We start from the raw sequence: 19,116 nt of genomic DNA, 5'->3' as shown, positions 1-19,116 counted from the left end.
TTTTGAACTTTTCAAAGTTATATATCATCAGCACAGTTCTGTAGGCTACCTGCATTGCACTTCTCTTGACCCTGCAGACTGCCAGAAGTCCACAGGCTACACTGAAGGAAGTACAGGTGTAGAAAACATCATCTTGAAAACCGAACCACACCATTTGTTTGGGGTGCCTAGATAAGCTGTAATTTCAAAACTGCACAAATCACTTACAACACAGTCTGAAAAAAAAAAGAAGTTTTCTCCATTGCAAAGATTCTCATTAAAACAACTCTGAGTGCCTTTATTTATAAGGGAAAATAAATGTACATAACAGTGTTGTTAGAGACAAAGTCTGTTGCATGCACATGCTGTCCTTTTTTACAGTTGCATGACACACAATGTAAACATTATAACACTAGGAAACAAGTAATTTTAATATGCTTTTAATATAATCAAGAAAGTAAACTTTTGAGTTCTTAACAGAATCTAGTTTAAGAAGATTTGAGATCTAGTCAGTTTTGATTGTACATTAGTAATGAATAATTATTGTAAAGAAAACAGTATGTCCATGTATTCAGCACTCCTGCAGCATTAGTTCTAGATCAGGAATCTAAAATTCTGAAAAGTAAGGAAAAGCATTACCTGTTGGTATGGTGTAACACTAAATACTAAAAATATGATAGAGGCATAAAAGATATCAGAAAACAGAACATTATAATATTGTCATACTGTTTTATATCTCTCCAAGAGTGTGAAGTTTTTTTTCTTTGTACGATTACGTTGAACACCCCCAGAATGTCACTTTACTTCTCAGTATGTATTTGACAGGTAGTTGAATGAGTTCTTTCTGAAATATACTTATCATTATTGGTAACTTTTCTAACTGTTACAAATTTGGGGTATCTTCCAATTCTTTCTGTCAGAACTACCTCTGTGTTCTCCATTCTAGGAACTGAATACCTGCAGCTTCTATTTACTTCATCTGAAGATACATAAAGTTAACACCTCTGGGAGGAAATTGTGGCAGTCTTAAGTTGACCACACAGATGGCTTTCTAAAACTACTTCTCAACATAAATATTGTATACTTACGTGTATTTGTATAAAAATAAACTAATTTAAATGTAGATCATGATTAAAAGTATTAAATAAATACCTCCTTAGCGGAAATCCACTGATCTCCTTCCGTTGCGTGGCTGAAAGACAAACATGCACTGAGTGCCCACCCAACTTAGTACAGAAAGAATCTGGCAAACTTCTCAGTTCTGCCAATGTGATCATCATTAAAGATAAGTGGAGAACAGTTATTGTTTAAAGTATAACCGTAGAATTCTCCTCCAGACAAAGATAATTTACTACATACAGACTGAAGAATTAATAATGCCCATTTTGTATCATTTTATAAGGGGGAAAAAGCCACAAGTAAGAGACCATTATCCCTTACTCTTTTTGCATTTTCTTGAAATCTGCTTTCAGATTGTTATTACTACTGCACTATAAATATTTGTTGCAATTAACAAGCAAACATATGTTACTCTCCATTATTTAATTTTTAGACTGTTTTTTAATATAGCCAAAGAATTTCTCCCTTTCCACTGAGGTAATTTTCAGAACTATTATGCACTACTGAGGGACATGATATGATTTCTATCAAAGCTGATAATTTTTTTTTGCTGAGGTTATTAAGGATTTGCTTTTTCACTCTGGCATCACAGACACACAGGTATTAATGTTACCCATAGCTTTGGCCTGTCATAAGAACAGTGAAGATTCAACCCTGATACCTAAAAATTGTAACTTGCTGTCTTTTCATTAGAATCATAGAATAAATTAGGTTGGAAAATACCCTTAGGATCATTGAATTCTACCATAGCCATTTTCTTATTTAAATAGAAAAAAACATTAACCAAAGTCAAGAGATTTATTTATTAAGTCTGACTTGCTGTGTTTAACTTACTTAATTTTGCTAAAACAGAGTAAAAGAGGCTCTATGGCATAAAAGATGAACACAGTAATTTCATTCTCATGAGAATTTCTGTTCTATTTTCTAATCCTACAGGTCAATATACAAGAAAAAATGGTAAGGTCAGGCACAGTAGATGTTTTGACACAGGGTGTAAGCATGGCATTGTATTTATATCTCATGCAAATGTACTGTGTTGAACAGTGCTTTAAAAGGATGACAGGAAAATGTCTGGAGCAGATCTTGAGTAGTGCTGTCTGGTGGGGTGCTCTTACTAGAAAAAGTTTCCTCAGTCACAGTAATTCTTACTGTAATTCACTGCCCGCTGTGCTTTTTTGTATTGTAACACCCATCATTAAATGAAAAAAAAAAAAGAACAAGCCATACCCTGTAGAAAAAGTAGCCTCTGCTTTTTATTCCTCTAGGTCCTTGAAGTTCTTCCTGAAAAAGAAGTGGTTTACATCATATCTACTCTTATAGAGGTTGGTTAGGTACATATTAAAAGTATTTCTTCAATAATACTATAGAGTCCTGCCCCTTAAGGCATGCTTTACCTCTATTAACTCCATGTCAGTAGCAAGGAGTTCATGTTGTCAAGTAGAAATAGCAGAAAACATATCAATGAGGGCCAAAGCCCACCTCAAGTTTTGACTAAGTTCAGATTGCTAAGTTCAAATAGTACTAATCATGAAGGGCTTTGCCTTCAACTTTCCAGGTCCCATTACCCAGAGTGTCTTTGTGGTACTGGAACCTCTGTGGACCACACAGATTTGGTCTTTGCAGGAGAACAGCAGAAAGCTTAAATATCAGAAACACCTTGGCTCCTTCAGGAATAAGATCTCAGACTGTTCCCAGAGGTGTATCATGATCGCCCCTTTCACATTAACTCCCAACTACCGGTGCCTATTATATTCCATGCTGTCTGTGTTATACACTTTGAGGAACTGTCTACTGATCCATACTGAAGGGGGGAAAATGATGAAGAAAATGATGAAGAAAATAGAATTTCCATTTAAATGTAACAAGTACAAAGCCTAAAGTATCCAATTGCTTTAATGAGACCATCATGATTAGAGAACACATACACTGAATCACAGTATTTTGATTGCTTGTGTCAATATCAAATACATGAGTGGGGTGCCTGTCCTGCAGGTGGGGACACAGACCACTTGTGAAACAAAATAGTTTAAATCTTACACTTGCCAGAATATAAAATTTAGATGGAATTTATTTAGTAATGATGGTGTTTTTCAATTAAAAATTGGGGTCATGTGATCATACCCCGAGTTATCATAGAAAGAAATTACTCCATGTTCTACTCTGATGCTGTAAGAATTGTGTAAACCAGGATGGCTCCCATCATTCCCAAACACAGCTTAGCTTAAATCCAGGGAAACTTGAAGTAAAGAGGGCTTGAACTGTGTATAATTTCTGAGTCTTAATTTTTATTTCAGTTTACCTAGTATACCATTATACTCAGTTTCTTTGGTGTACATACTACAGCAAAGACTGTGCCATTCGTTTTCACATGGTTCCTCCACATTTACAACACAGTAGAAGTGTAGGAAGAATTGTACATGATTAAAAACAGTCTCATCAATGCTCAGTAAGCAATCACCCCCTTTTTCCCTGCCCCATACAATTGTATAGACTTCTGTGATATTCTTCTTAGTCATTACCTCTTTGTACTGTACTATGTGTGTATATTGAGGTGGGATTTAAATAGTGATGCAATAATGTTTGTTGTACCTTTTCATATAGGAACCTCCAGTATTCTTATAGAGCAAGATTCTTATATATCAGTATCATTTTTCCTCTTCTCTCTACAGCTCCATTAAAGAGATGGACATTAATATCCATCTGCTCTTTGATTTCTGAAGTTTGAAATTGCATTTGCAGCAAACATATCTACATTTTATGATATGTTAGAAACAATGGGGCTATTTCTCTCTATGTGAAAATTTTGTTCCAAAACACATCACTTTTCTATGGAAAATTAATTTCATAGAGAACTTTCTTATCTGTACCTGGAGTTAAACAGTAAAACTGCCTGTATATTACTTGGTAATTCTCAGTGGTGTAAGTCATAAGTAATACATGTTTCAGGAGTAGATATGGTTTGACTTCTAAACGGGGAAAAAAAAAAACACCTCTCCTTGAAAATATAACTAAACCACAATATAATGGTACAGATAAATTTGAAACTATTTTTCTTTTTATAAAAGAACTAACAGATCCATTTGATACAGAGACTCTGTGCTCTATCACTGTTCTGTGTTAAGCATATATTACTTCAGTGTCTTTTTGTGTTAAATGTTAATATTAGCAGGATTATTTTTCACTAAGAATATAAACCCCCCTCACATTTGTAATGAAAATACACTAGTTATATATTAAATCTTGAAAATAAAAGTGTTATGAGCAGAAAGGACTACAAGGACATTTCAGAGCTAAGGAATGCCAAAGTGTGAGAATGCAAGCATGCAGAGTTCAAGGTTACGTACGTCCACTTTGTATCTCTTCAGTCTTCTTTCATGAAGCTGGGGAAGGAGTTGCAGCAAAGGATGCAGAACAGATGACTGAGAGGACACGAACACAGACACATGAGGAACAATGAAATTGGGACCTTGTAATGCAAAAAAGCCTTCTCACAGTCCTGGCTTATGGATCAAACATGCATCAAAAAATGACTGAAGATGTTAATTGAGGAACTTGTTTTTTTAATGTTCTGACTTGGCAGCGAACCTGTACCAACTTTTATATTTATACTGTGAATGTGACTCAGACAGTGATGGAGGGAACAGTTATGTGTCCTCACCTTTATTCAGTATAAGTTTAAAACTGTTTGCAGCCTTCTTGCCCAGACATTTATTCAGCCTTTGATCAGCCTCTATGAGTGGTACAGACAGTATTTCCATACTAACTGCTGCTAACATTTGTACTATTATCTACTATGGAAATTAGCAGCTTCAGTCTCCATTGTACTGCAAAGTTCATTTTACTTCAAAACAACTGAAACCACTGAAAGAATTTATTCTTTTTTTCTATAAAACAGTGTTCAAGAGGGAACCATTCTCAAGTGAGATTTGTAACCATGGCATTGGTCCCTCTGCCTAAAAGATAAGCTCCAGGCATGTGATTCCCACTTTTCAACAAGGCTTTAAGCTTGCAGCAGCCTGGGTAAGCATGATGGCATTTTGTGGAGCTCAAGTGCCTCCCTTGGCAAAACACAACCCTGTGGGCTTGTGAAGAGAGGCCCACAGTAAGAAATAAAGTAGAAAAATGTTCCATCAACCAATTTAAACCTTCAGCTCACATAAACATACTTCTAAAAATATTGCACTTTTGATTTAATACTTCTTAGAAAAGTAATGCAAGAAAGAATATTCTAATATATGGAGTGACTAGAATTACTCAATTATACTTAATAGGGAAAATGAACTTGCCTACTTGGAGCCAATTTTTCACTGGGGTAGGCAATGTCACATCATAAAACGTAAAACAGGAAAAGCCTGATGAAACTGGAGGTGTTATAGCGCATCCTAGCTGTCCACCTGGGCTCTGTCTTGAAATCAGTGGAGGGATGTTAATAAATCCAAGAAATTATGTATTTCACCTAAGTTTGTATCTCTGAGAACTGGGCTAGGAAACAGTCAAGGGAGCAATTAAACCAGAAGCAGTGAGAGAGCAGCAATCTCTGGGACAGACAGGGGCAGAGGTGTTCAGGATGGGGACAAAGGGGGATGCAGTAACCTCTCAAGCAGGAGCAGGAGCACAAAGAGCTCATTTAACTGTGCCCTGGTTACCATTAGAACCACCAGGGCTGCTCTGTCATGAAAACACTGAAGCCAATACCAGCAATATCACTTTCTAGGAAATACACCTAGAAAACCATATATATGGCACAGAAAACCAGATAGATGCAGAGAAATAACATTATGTTTGCACTTTAAGTGCAAGAACGGATCACGTGCAGTTTGTATTGATTTATGAGGATATTTTTGTAGCATCAATACTGGGCTATTTTTAAAATATTTTAAATTTAAAATACAGTTCAAAGTCTAAATGAGACTAAAATACTACTTTGCCTCATACATATTTATGACATGTAAAAATAAATGCATATAATTCCATTTATAATTAATAAAAATAATTAAGACTTCTTAATGTTTATGGTCATTTGCTCATCTTCTAGAGATCCACATCATTTAATTGCATATATTATGTTCCAGTACCAGAAAAAAGCAAAACAAAAAACCCCAAACCAAAATAAACAAACAAACAAAACCCATTTAATCTTATTCTGAAGTGTTGAAACTACAGGATTAAGATGCAGCTAGGATTCCAGGAATGTTTGGTTTTATTTTTTCCACACCTGTCCAGTACTGATGATCCTCTCCCTTGTTATTAAAACACATTCTTTATCTTAAATATGAAACTCCTGGTTCTGAGCTTGCTCAGTTGGAAAGACTAATGCAGAAAGCAACATTACCTTGGCTTTGTGCACTCACAAGCTGCTATGTCACTTACCCTGATGTCTGAGTTGCCTGAGTCATGAGTCTTAGAATAATGAAATAAGAACTGTTCAAAAAAATGAAAAGTGGGGTTTTACTACAAAACAGGGACAATTTCAGTGTAATTATAAAACATACATAGAAATCTTACCCTTTTGGCATTGTCTTTTTCATCCAGACCCTGTGGGAATAATAATCAGTAGAGAGGTTTTTATTTGTTAAAAAGAGAAAGAACAATGGACAATTTTAATCACATTACAGTTTTTTTCAGTACTGGATTGGAATATCGTCCTTCCTTGACAAATACATTCCATGTCTTTGCTTATCAATGTAGCAACTCTTTCCAAACTCTGTAGGGAGCACTAGAACTCCACTAGAACAGTAGATTGTCCTTTGTATATCCCTAGACTCATTTCTTTCTCCATTGAGAGCTCACCAATTATTTATTCTAGTACAATAAAAACACCTAAAAGTTTGTATCCAACCTGGAGACTTTTTTCCAAACACTGGAGTCTCCCTGTTGTCTTTCATAGATGTTGGATTAGGACAGACAGCATTTCAGAGTAACAACAGAGTATTATTTCAGGACTGAGTGACACTTCAGACACTGTGTCCCCAGGATTATTTGTGGACACTGACACATTGTGAGCTTTGGAAATGCTAGGGAAGTGTTTCATGTGTGTTACCTGTGGTTCCTGGAGAAATCCCATGACCAAAAAACAAAGTTCTTCCAGTGTACTGGATGCCTAATGCAAGGAAAACATGAAGTCAGTTATCACATGTCCATGTTATATTGCATATAACAAATGGTATGAAAATAATAAAGTAACTTTCATCTGACTCACCTGAGGCTGAGTCTCTGTGGAGAGGTAGGCAGAACATGCATCATCTATCTGTAAAAGTTTACACAGCCCTTTGTTAAGAAGTCAGATAAACAAAAACAGTGAAATATGTATATTTTCAGAAATAGTTAATGCACCCAAAGGCATGGCAAGTTTGTCCATTTTAAGGAATCATTATAGGTACATTAATGAAATATTTTGCATTCAAGGAGGAAAAAAGGACTTAACCACATAAAAAAAAATTGCCTGATCTGAACAAACACATAGATACCTGTGTCCTTTAATCTCTTACTCACCTTATGGTCCTCTCATTTGTAGCCTTCTAAACTGTATAATATTTTATGAGTTTAAGCATCTGGGATACGAACAATGAACTTAAATCTCTACTGCAATACCTCTGTATTGTATAAAACTGCAAAGAAAACAACAAAACTAAAGTGATTCAATGAGCATCCCTCAAACACAACTTCCAGTTGGATTCCAGCACCCCTGCAGGTATATGGCACAGCCATGTCTTGAATGATTATGATATATGCCATCACATCTTATGCATGCCAGTCAATTTGTGTGGGTCACCAAGCAGCCAATATACAGGGTCTGCACTGATTGCTTTGGCAAAAGAGGAGCCTTAGAAAATTTTATTTAAAGGAGGTGGTTCCTAAATCACAATACTAATAAGAAAGGGGACCTTAGTGCTCAAAGAACACCGTGGAAAAGTCATTGCTAATGAAATTAGGCACCTCAGCACAGAATGGAATGTGACACACAGACACAAACCCAAAAGAAATAAACCCACAAATCAATATAAGAAATTCCAACTCCTATTTCATCTGATCAGAACAAATGTCCATTTAGCTCTACATTTGATCTCTCAAAATGGCCAAATGTCAGCCCTCAGGGAAGAGCCTAAAGCAAGACCAGTGGCTGAGTAAAACCCATCATCTCCAACCACCAGCAATCTCTAGTGCGAGCACTTTGATTCAGAAGTGGGTCCTCTATAATAAAGATCAATGGATTTCTGTGCTATGAATTTGAACATTCTCTCTCTGACCCATTGTAAACTTTTAGCATCTGTAACTTCCTGTGGCAAGGGTTTCCTAAATACTGCATGAAATAACACTTCTGTTTGCCTACATCAGTCTTTTCAAAGTTACCTTCATTCAGTGCTATCATGATCTTGTGTTGGACGAACTAATAAATAAAGGATTCCTACGTAGCAATTATTCCTAGAACCACAGAAGATCATCTAGTTCAAACCCCTTGCACCTGGCCTTACTGAATTTCATGAGGATGGCATAGTTTCACCTCCCAAAATCATAGGCCTGTCAAAATCCCTCTGGATGGGCCCTTCCCTCCAGTGTGTCAACCACACCACACATCTTGGTGTCAACAGCAAACTTGCAATCACATCCTCTTTCTGTTGTTTCTTTTCCAAGATGAATCCCATACTACTGAATACTTTTTAGCAGTAATTAATTTGGAAGAGAAGAAAAATGGAAAAAAAGGCTTTTGTGTTAATGGATATTGTATTGCCAATGCTGAAAGCCCAAAATATTCTGTAAGGAAAACAAAATCTCCAGCACTCAAACTGAAGCTGCCCAGTTTAATAATAATAAAAAAGAGAGGATTAACTTTGCATTATTTAACTTTCACATTGTAGGAATACCAACGTCTGCTGGTATGCACTATTGTCTTCCATTGAATGGATGCCAAAAACCTTTGCCAATAATCTTATTCACAGACTGCATAAAAACCACTTTTTTTCTTTTTTTTTTTTTAATAGAGTATGAAATGCAATGGGTCTTATGATTTTATTATAGGTAAAAAGCCCTAAACAGCTCTCTTTTGCAATGAAAGCATCAAATGAAAAAAAGCAATAAAAAATAATGCATATCTGAGTACTTTGAGACAAATGATTCATTTCTCTAGAGACAGGCTACAAGAAAGCATTAGCTAAGATAGTGGGAAAGCTAATAGCTCACAGAATTCCCCTTTTAAATTCTTTTTGTTGGTAACAATCCTCCTTGTTCTCCTTTCCCTTCATTTTGTATTTGTTTGTCTCTGGGTGCAAGTTCAGCTTCACTACTTTCAGAGTGAGAAAATGCAGAGGGAGAAATCAACAGTAAATGAAATAAATCAAACCGAATTCATTTTGGAAGCCTATGTCACAATGTATTATTTCTCCTTGGTGAGGGTTTCTTTTTGTTTGTTTTTATGGGTTTATTTGCTCATTTGGAGTTGGAAGTGACTCTTAGATAACTACCACAATAGCCAATGTCTGCTTTTTGTGTTTGACTCAATACAAGCCAAGGCATCTTTCAGCTAAACCTGCATGGACAAAGCATATTGTATACAGACTATAAACCTACCAAATGACACTGTGTTGCTTCCAGGGACAGTGACTGCCCAGTCACTGGCAATTAAATGGCAAACATTAGCAGACATAACCCACTGAGCAGGGACAGTCTTTTCCCAGAATGACATCTCAACACCCAGCTTCAGCATCCTCCAAGAACAACTGTTCAGAAAATCTGGAAAATAAGTTATTTCCCCTCTTCACTGTTGTCAGGGTAGGAGAGGTACAGGATAAGCAGGACTAGAAGAAGAACAACCTGAGCTCCATGCAAGACAAATAGCAGAGAGTGAAGTATGACTGTAGCAAGGATGGTCACAGAAGTCACTGGAGGTTACCACATGGCAGATGATGCTTACCTCTTTCCACAGCTGCAGATTCTCATCTGCCTCCAGTGGCTGGGATGGCATTGGTGCACCTGGAAGCACAAACCATGCTTAGCAATGCTGTATAGTAAAAGTAATTTGTATAAGTATCCCATGTCAGTGATTGAAATAAAAACTCTGAACACAGTATGATAACCAGCACACAAAGTCTGAGAGATGCGTGGTCCAAGGAAGTCTGCTGCTCCAGGTGTTCCAGGGTTTATCCAGTAGTTTCTGCCTGCTTTATGTTATCAGGATGCTACTTCAAAATACATACAGGATGGATATGGATGCTCACATCTCTTAGCAACAAACTGTGAAAGTTATTTAGATTTCACTGAGGGCCAGGCTAGCATTGGTCTGTTCTCAGTGATAAGTAGCAGGAAAGAAAATTTGCTCAGCAGCTCTTGAATGCTAAAACCTGCTCCAGGAAACACATTCCAGTGCCTACAGCCCAAAGCTTTCTAAGGACTTGGCTCACCTCCAGCGCATGCATTGCACATTTTGAATCTGGATCCTACCTCTTGCTCTCTTGTATGTTACAATTAAAGAATTAGACATGTGCTATGTAATGTGTGCTTGCATGTGAATAATGCCTGTGATTAGAACATGGGGGTTTGAGAAGGTGATACCACAAAGTGGCTTTGTTTCCTCTGGTTGGCATATGTGATGTGAAAAAATTCAGTCCCTCAGAAAACTGAATGTGTTATTAATTGCATAATGCTTCAGTGATGCTTGTCCTGGGAGCAGCTCTTTTCTCCATCTCTGCCCACCCAGGATGCAAACCTGGAAGTCACTGTCTCCAGGTTCCTCCAAACTCAGCACCCCAAATATCCACCTTTCCACAATGCTATTTTATCTGGCAGTATATGGCTAATAGGAATGTGTTATTAAAGTCACTGTAAATAACAGAAATGAGTACAACTCCACTGTGAGTACACTAGAAACTATGTGAGCATATCTGTGAGGGGATATCAACCAGGGGATATCAACCAGAGGATATCAGCCAGGGGGCCCTGGGAGGGAGACAGGTGCTGGAGAGGGTTTCCATCTGTACAGTCTTAGCACTGCAGGAATCCCTACCAGGTCATCTAATTCATCTCCTTGCACAAAGTTGCTGCCCATGAGCCATGTCTAACCAGTTTAACTACTGTTCTTAAAGACTCCAGATAACATAACAATAAAACTGCTTTCCAATGAAAGATTTGCTTTTGGAGATTTTTTTTTCAGTTCAAGGAAATACATCAAATAAATTCAAGGCACTACAATGCTCTTTCTATTCTTAAATTAGTATATTCAAATTGGAGCATTGCCTTGGACTGACTGGCATCCTGGCTGTAAAGAGTGGACATGGGTAATACTGCAAACTAACACACCTTTCCCATTGAACCTTTGCCTGCCTATCTCTGAACACTGCTTGTGCTACTGCCTGGTTCCTGAGGCTTTTTAGGGGGAAGGAGCAGAGGAAACTCAATAGGCTGTAGATCTTAGAGCAGCAGGCAGGAAAGCCTTCTTGCTTTTTTTTTTTTTCTCCTGGAGCATAAACTTTTAAACTTTTGGACAGAAGAGATGCAGTTATTCCACCAGCTCCTAAATTTCCTTAACCCTTACCACTTACTCACAAAACTTATTTCATGTGCCATCCCACCTGTTCTGTGCTTATGCCCAGCACTATGCTCCTTCCAAAGCCAAGCAGTGTCCCTCCATCACCCCATCCAGCACAGTGCTACAGTCCCTACAGGACTTCATTCATTTACACACATCCACAACAGCACAAACAGGGAAACAACAGGTTATTTTGTAATATGTAAAATAACCACAAGGGGAAAAAAAAAAAATTGCTACGGAGAAAGGAGATCCTATGCAAAAGGAACATGAAGAAGGAAATGCTCCTTGAAAACTGATGCTGCCCATGACACATCTGTTCTCTTATACTTCAACTTCTAAAACTCAACTTTTTCCAAGGCAGCAGAATTCCAGATGCACATTATCTATCACTTTTCAACCTGTGATTCACTTCTTACTTCTTATCTTCCCTCCACTGCTCTCCCTGCACAAGCCCCTGCCAATCATTGGTGAAATACTGTGTGCTGCCCTTCTTTACTCTCCTTTTCCTTCTATCCTCTCTTCCACATCACCAGCATTTATTTTTAACAGATTGTTAAGTATACTGTACTTAGATTTATTTGATTCCTGGTATGAAAAAACCCATAACAAATTAGAACAAAAACTCCTGATGTAAGCAACTCACACACATATAATACAAACAAATCAGAAATACCCTTGGCACAGCCACTTATTTTGTAACATTACTTCACCAGGTGTACGTAGTTATGTATCCGGAGTGGGGAAAATAAAGAATATGTTCTGTTTAAAGGTCCATATGAGCTGTGCTCATTTCACAAGGACTCCCCGCTACAAAAATAGTATTTTTCAGGTGCAAGACAACATTTAAAATTAAATCAAGATAATCAAGCTCTACTCCTACAGCAGCTCAACAGCAGTGTCCTTTCCACTCAACACCATCCTCGATACAATAAACATCGCTTCAGATTGAGCCAAGTGACATCCGGAAGGTCTTAAATTTTCCCAATTTCTATGACACGCTAGCTTTGAAATTAGAGTAAGTTATATTTAAAATGAAACCGCTATTATCAAAAGGTGCTTCCCCCAGTTTTTGGGACGTAGTTTTGCCTGGATAGGGCAATCCTGCCGGGTATACACGAGGAAGCTCCCACATTCCCCCCCAGACCAGCCTCCCAAGCCGTGTCCAGCAGCTTCAGCCTCCCGCGCATCTTTGCCCCTCTCCCAGCCCCGCACCCGAGCCCCGCTCAGCCTGGCAGCCACGCAGAGGCGAACCGGCTGCGTGTGGCTTTGCAGCCCCCCCGTCCCGCAAGGCTGGCAGGGTCACCGCCCCTCAAAAAGAAAAAATATATATAAGAATTGCAGAGCTGGAGGTGCAGGAAGGGGGTACGAGGGCATGCTGCTCACCTTTGCAAGCTGCCATGGAGGAGGAGAGGAGGAGGAGGAGGAGGAACCCCGGCAGCGTCCCGCTGTCCCCCGCCCTCCTTGGGCTGCGCTGGGGGGTGGCAGCGGGGGGCTGCTGGTGGCAGAGGTTTCCCATGCCCGCGATGCTCCCTGCGCTGCCTCCCTGCCAGCCGCTCTTCTGGCCGTGCCCTCGCTCCCTCCCCAAACTTTTAAAGTCTCCAGGACACGTGGCCGCGCATCAGCTCCGGTGAGGGCGGGAGCCTCCGCCGTCGGGCCCGCCCTGCCGCTTTTCCCCCGGGTCCGGACCCACCGGGCAGCCGGTGACTCAGCCCCGCGGGACGAACCGGCCGAACCCGGTGCCGGGCCGGTGGCTGCCTCAGTGAGGCGGGGGGCTAGGCAGGCTCCAGGCCCTCTGGTAAACCCTCTCTGTAAGAAAAGTCTGTGTTGTAAAAACACATAAAACAGCTGGAGCCCTGCCAGCTGCCGTGCTCCCCCTGAGGGATGCTTCCCCCTGAGGGATGCTTCCCCACGGGTCAGAGCACTGACAGGGGGGTGGCAAAGGGGAGCATTCAGGCACCATCCAGACCTGGGGTGTGGAGGGAAGAATCACAGAATGGTTTGGATTGGAAGGAATCTTAAGATCATCTTCTTTCAACCCCCTTGCTTTAGGCAGAGACATCTCCCACCAGACCAGGGTGCTCGACACCCCATCCAACCTGGCCTTGAACACTTCTAGGGAGAAATGCTTAAAAACAGGGAAATCTCACACAGATTTGCCCCCAACTAGCTGAACCTGGGGCTCACTGAGCTTTCACGTGGGACAGGATGTCAGGGGCTGGGACACAGGGCTCTGAGGATGTGCACCCATCTGCCCCAGGAGCTGACAGTCACTGTGTTTTCTGAAGGACCATCAGCTGCAGAGCTGTGACTGATTCCTGACTTGCCTTAAATGCCACACCATGAAATGGAGTTTGACAATATGTTGATATTTAGAGATTGAAATCCATCTCCAGTGCATTTTGGTTCTGGTTTATGTTAATAAAACCTGTAGACATTTACGAGATGGGAAGTCATCAGTACTGCAAGTATCTCCCTAATCTGTCTTGGTTCAAATATATGGATCAGCGTTCAGAGCCTTGGCATGAAAAAGACTTTAATTGGTTATGCATATTAATTAATACCTTATTGTTAAATATTTAATAGATTGTGAAATAAAATACAGTATTTTATGATTTGAGAGTTAAATACCCTTAAACATTCTACACCCATCGAATGGTGCAGAGGGTTTTGAAACTATGAAAACAAGATATATCTTGAATTAAACATTACTTTCAGTTGAAAGAGCTCTTATTACCCCAAAACTGCATTTTTGTGATATCTCTTCTAATACTGAAGACTTAAGAGTTTTGCTGAGTCCAATTGCACAGAAACATACTAAAAAGATTGCAAAGATGATGAGAAAAACTTCCAGACAGAAAAATTCTGATTTTCCATTTACCAGAAAAAAAAAATCATTTAGTACTTCCTCTCTGTGCTTGGATTTCTATTGCTCTGTAATTTTTCATCTGCAAAAGCAATAACCCTTACACATACAATCCTATTTGCACTCTGAGTTACAATGTCTGAATCCTATCAGGCTTCTAGTACTAATCTTCTGGTACTTCCAGCCTTGTGTGAACTGCATTGTATTTTAGACTATGCCTTTTTACTAAGAGCATCAGTGTACTTTGCATTTCCTGATATTTGGTTAAGGTAAACTGACTTGGGCATTACTGTAATCTTCAATATCGTATACTAGAAAAAAAAAATTAAATTTTAAGAAAAATTTATATTTGCACTCAGCCCAGTCATCCTGAGTTTATACCAAGACAATATTTCTACTGAAATCTGTGCAAATTTTGGCAAAGCAAATTCTCCATGGTTGAATTTCAGTTTATACGAGGTTTCCACAGATGATGTTGCTCACCCTTACACAAGTGCAAGTGAGCATTCTTTGTCAACAGAAGAAAAATCACATCTTTCTCTATTGTGTCTGTTTTTGTTTTGTTTAATTGCTTGATGAAATTAATGTTACACTATCGCAGGAAAGAAGCACATCCTCATTAAACGAAGAGCTTGGAGGATGTTTTGGATGCTGCAATTACCTTCTTTGCAATATTTATGTTCTTCCTAATGTTGCTTGAATAAATGTTAATTATGGCTAGTGGAAAGGAAACCAAAGAGCTGAGTATGTGAAACATCATCTGCTCTGCCTTGAGCACAAGGGCAGGGGGTACCTCACGGAACCCACTCGCTGTGGACATGCACACACTGCCTGCAAAGAGGTCTGTGCATACTGGGTTTTCTAGGTCTTTAATTTCACAAAAATAATGAGAAATTATTCCACCTATATCTGAACGTAAGTACTAGGAGAGTTTTTATCCATACTAGATTTTCTTCACCAAACTATTCCAGCCTTCCTGAGGAGTGCATAAGATGGGTCAGTGTAGGCAAGCGTCCAGATGTGTCTGACAGGGTCAGATGTGCCCATTAATATCTTTCTTCCTTCGGTGCAATGAACAAGCTGTGTTCACTGATTTTCTTATTGTTCATTTGCTAAAGAATTAAACATTGTGGAGGCAATTATCAATAATCAATTAATTAATGCCTGCTTAGGTATTGCACTTCTTCACAGTATTCTCTCCATAAATTACTGACTAATAATGCACAGAACTAAATAAGATGCATGAAGAAAAGTCACTTGAGACTCAATTTAAAAATAAGCATCTTTGAATGAGGTTTTATTAGTGTTGACCTAACCCCTACGGATACTCATGCAGTACAAGACTTTAGGCATATCTCCCTATAAATAGGAAACAACAAAACCCAAGTCATATAAAGTGTGATAGGCCCTGTATTTTCTCAGAACATTATTTTCTTATTTTATCCAAGATAATGCCTTAGTTCTTCCTTTATGAATAAGAAAAATTTAAATTACCTTAGGAGCCTCTAATGAACTAGTGACGGAAACTTGTCTGGACTACTGGAAATGAGCACAGAAATCCCAATCCCTGGGCTGGGAGAGGACTCCACCAGGGAACAGGGTTGGGACTGACTGCTGTAAATGGTCAGGGCTCTCCTCAAAAGTCATGGAGTGTTTTCTATAAAAAGTCCTCACATAAATGCCAAATGGTTGAGCTCATTAATTACTAAAGAAAATGTGCTCAACAGATGACAGTGACCAAATTCAATAATCTTTCCAAAACAGTGGGTGCCTGTTTAAATAAGGGCTGTTAAATAGTGAGACTGAAGTCTCCTGGCCACAGGCACACAGCATGGGCACAAGCTGTGTAGTTCCTCATTTCCCAAGCTTGGAAGGAACTCTTAGAGGAAGAATAGGAGATGTCTGAATTTTATGTCTGCATCCTTTCTAGTCTTAGCAGAAAGATCACTGTTCTACATGAAAAATAATTCATGTGGAGAAAAATACCTCTTACTGTACCTATGCAGCAATAGGCAATATGCTCGATGCACCATATGGAGCAGACATGCCAGAATCCCCACAAATGATACACAGACACCAGCTCACTTCTCAGCAAAGTTTAAAAAGTGAAATAGGATGTTATGAATCACTAGAAAATAAATACCATCACTTTCATTATAATTATAAAAATGGGGGGGGGGAAGGGGGGAAGGAAAAAAAAGAAAGAGAGAGAGAAAGCGAGAAAGAAAGAGAGAGGAAGAAAGACAGAGAGACAGAAAGAAGGAAAGAGAGACAGAAAGAAAGAAAGAAAGAAAGAAAGAAAGAAAGAAAGAAAGAAAGAAAGAAAGAAAGAAAGAAAGAAAGAAAGAAAGAAAGAAAGAAAGAAAGAAAGAAAGAGAGACAGAAAGAAGGAAAGAGAGACAGAAAGAAAGAAAGAAAGAGAGACAGAAAGAAAGAAAGAAAGAAAGAAAGAAAGAAAGAAAGAAAGAAAGAAAGAAAGAAAGAAAGAAAGAAAGAAAGGAAGAAAGAAAGAAAGAAAGAAAGGAAGAAAGAAAGAAAGAAAGAAAGAAAGAAAGAAAGAAAGAAAGAAAGAAAGAAAGAAAGAAAGAAAGAAAGAAAGAAAGAAAGAAAGAAAGAAAGAAAGAAAGAAAGAAAGAAAGAAAGAAAGAAAGAAAGAAAGAAAGAAAGAAAGAAAGAAAGAAAGAAAGAAGGAAAGAGAGACAGAAAGAAAGAAAGAAGGAAAGAGAGACAGAAAGAAAGAAAGAAAGAAAGAAGAAGAAAGAAAGAAAGAAAGAAAGAAAGAAAGAAAGAAAGAAAGAAAGAAAGAAAGAAAGAAAGAAAGAAAGAAAGAAAGAAAGAAAGAAAGAAAGAAAGAAGAAAGAAAGAAAGAAAGAAAGAAAGAAAGAAAGAAAGAAAGAAAGAAAGAAAGAAAGAAAGAAAGAAAGAAAGAAAGAAAGAAAGAAAGAAAGAAAGAAAGAAAGAAAGAAAGAAAGAAAGAAAGAAAGAAAGAAAGAAAGAAAGAAAGAAAGAAAGAAAGAAAGAAAGAAAGAAAGAAAAAGAAAACCTTAAGATAAAAAAATGTTACTTAGCTTTGGCACAAGCCTTTCCACACTTGGGCAGTTATGAACATGCAAATAATTATGAAAATGCAGAGAACTGTAATAAGTTCAGTGCAAGGTGACTTTGACAAGACTGAAACTCATCAGCATGGAAAGTTAAACCTTAGAGAGGGATGCAATAAAGGTCTGCAAACATATATGTGTATATGAACAATACATACAAAAAGTTGAAGAACTACTTTTAACTAATTATTAGAATAAGACCTGGAAATCATGACTTCATGTCCTGATGTTTCTGAATCAGTCCCATGGATATAAAAATCTCTGATTTCCATTAGGCATCACTTGTCTAGACCATGTTATTTCATTTCCATCCTTGAAGTAAGCAGATTTCATAAGAAGAAATGCACTCAGTAGAAATGTGTAAATTTTATGGACTTCCAGTGGTTTTAGAGATAAAACTGGTCACAGACAATGAATCTTCCTCACCCTTTTTACCCAATTTTCCAATTTTTCCACTGGCAAGGATCATTAATTCTATATAAGACATGGGGCTTGAAACAGAACAGCTTATTTGTTTTGTGAAGTCCTGCTGATTGTATAAAGAAGGGTGAAGAACCTATGAACCTAATCCCATGTCAAATGCTTTGTGAGCTTAGTGGTCAGACCCCAGCATTATTCAGAACCATGGTGCACTGGGGAGAGATGAATTCACAAGGAATCCAAAATTTTTGAGTAGCCTTTGAAAAGAAAAAGAAGCTACTTGGAGACTGACAAAAAAAGAAAGAGAAGCTGAGGCAGCCCTATGAGCTGATCAGTTTACTAAAAGTGCTAAAATAAAATACTAAAAGTATTTTGAGGTAAAACTATTTTGTTTGAGTTCAAAACTACTTAAATGTATGGGAAAATTCTTGAGTCTGGTATCATTATTGCACTGTATATACACTATATATATATATATATGTGTGTGTGTCTGTCAAGTACAACATAGTAGCAACCCCATCCATAGTTATTGGGTTTTTTTGCTGTTCCACACCATATATGTTTAAATATTTCTTTGGGTTATATAACTGGCTAGACAAGCAGAGCTGCAAGATTAACTCCCTGTGGAATCTCCAACATTTTGGAAGAAACAGGTGACACTTTGTATAATTAGCTGACACTTTGCCATCTGCGTGAATATACATGCAAATATATATGTAGCTAATTACAGTGTATGAGCAGCAAGAATGACTCTGAGGAGCAGCTGTCCAGGTGGGAGCTACATACACCACATAAAAATCCTCTCATTAAAAATCTGTCTGCTTGTAATATGTAGTGGGTCACTCAGGTTCCTTATGGAAAAAAAGAAAAAAAAAAGAAAAAAAGAAAAAAAGAAAAAGAAAAAAAAAAGAAAAAAGGAAAGAAAAAAAAGAGAAAAAAAAGAAAAAGAGGAAAAAGGGGAAAAGAAAGAAAAAAAAAAAAGAAAAAAAGAAAGAAAAAAAAAAGAAAATAAAAAAGGTGACTTTCCTTATGAATAATGCAACTGATCAGGAGGCAACATTTGCAGGTGCTGAGTACCACAGGCTTTTACTACTGCCATGGACAACAGTTCT

The 19,116-nt window shown here is 38.2% G+C and overlaps 1 protein-coding gene across 3 annotated transcripts; it reads right to left on the bottom strand.

Moving 5' to 3' along the window:
• Positions 1-250: 250 nt before the first annotated feature.
• NMU (neuromedin U) lies at positions 251-13,192 on the bottom strand. Of its 3 annotated transcripts, XM_071743505.1 has the most exons (10): positions 13,004-13,192; positions 10,007-10,065; positions 7,298-7,345; positions 7,139-7,198; positions 6,604-6,633; positions 6,469-6,519; positions 4,443-4,517; positions 2,326-2,379; positions 1,132-1,171; positions 251-594 (listed from the first exon to the last, which is right to left on the bottom strand). In XM_071743505.1, exons 1-9 carry the CDS (start codon positions 13,134-13,136, stop codon positions 1,136-1,138), a joined length of 546 nt encoding a protein of 181 aa, XP_071599606.1. In that variant the 5' UTR covers positions 13,137-13,192; the 3' UTR covers positions 251-594; positions 1,132-1,135. The 3 variants fall into 3 exon arrangements, with proteins under 3 accessions (XP_071599606.1, XP_071599608.1, XP_071599607.1); XM_071743507.1 differs by lacking the exon at positions 4,443-4,517; XM_071743506.1 differs by lacking the exon at positions 6,469-6,519.
• Between the last annotated feature and the right edge of the window lie 5,924 nt (positions 13,193-19,116).

The sequence above is a fragment of the Heliangelus exortis genome, chromosome 4 (assembly GCF_036169615.1).
Source record: "Heliangelus exortis chromosome 4, bHelExo1.hap1, whole genome shotgun sequence".
NCBI lineage: Eukaryota > Metazoa > Chordata > Aves > Apodiformes > Trochilidae > Heliangelus > Heliangelus exortis.
The sequence above is the reverse complement of the archived record's forward strand: the minus strand, read 5'-3'. Positions and strand labels throughout refer to the sequence as shown.

Excerpts from the sequence above, each read along its gene's own strand:
- NMU (XM_071743505.1), bottom strand. The coding sequence starts at position 13,136 with ATGGGAAACCTCTGCCACCAGCAGCCCCCCGCTGCCACCCCCCAGCGC. Across the intron at positions 6,634-7,138 it reads GATTTCTCCAGGAACCACAG|GGTCTGGATGAAAAAGACAA; the intron begins GTAACACACATG and ends TTATTCCCACAG. Across the intron at positions 6,520-6,603 it reads AAAAAGACAATGCCAAAAGG|TTCTTATTTCATTATTCTAA; the intron begins GTAAGATTTCTA and ends TTTTTTGAACAG.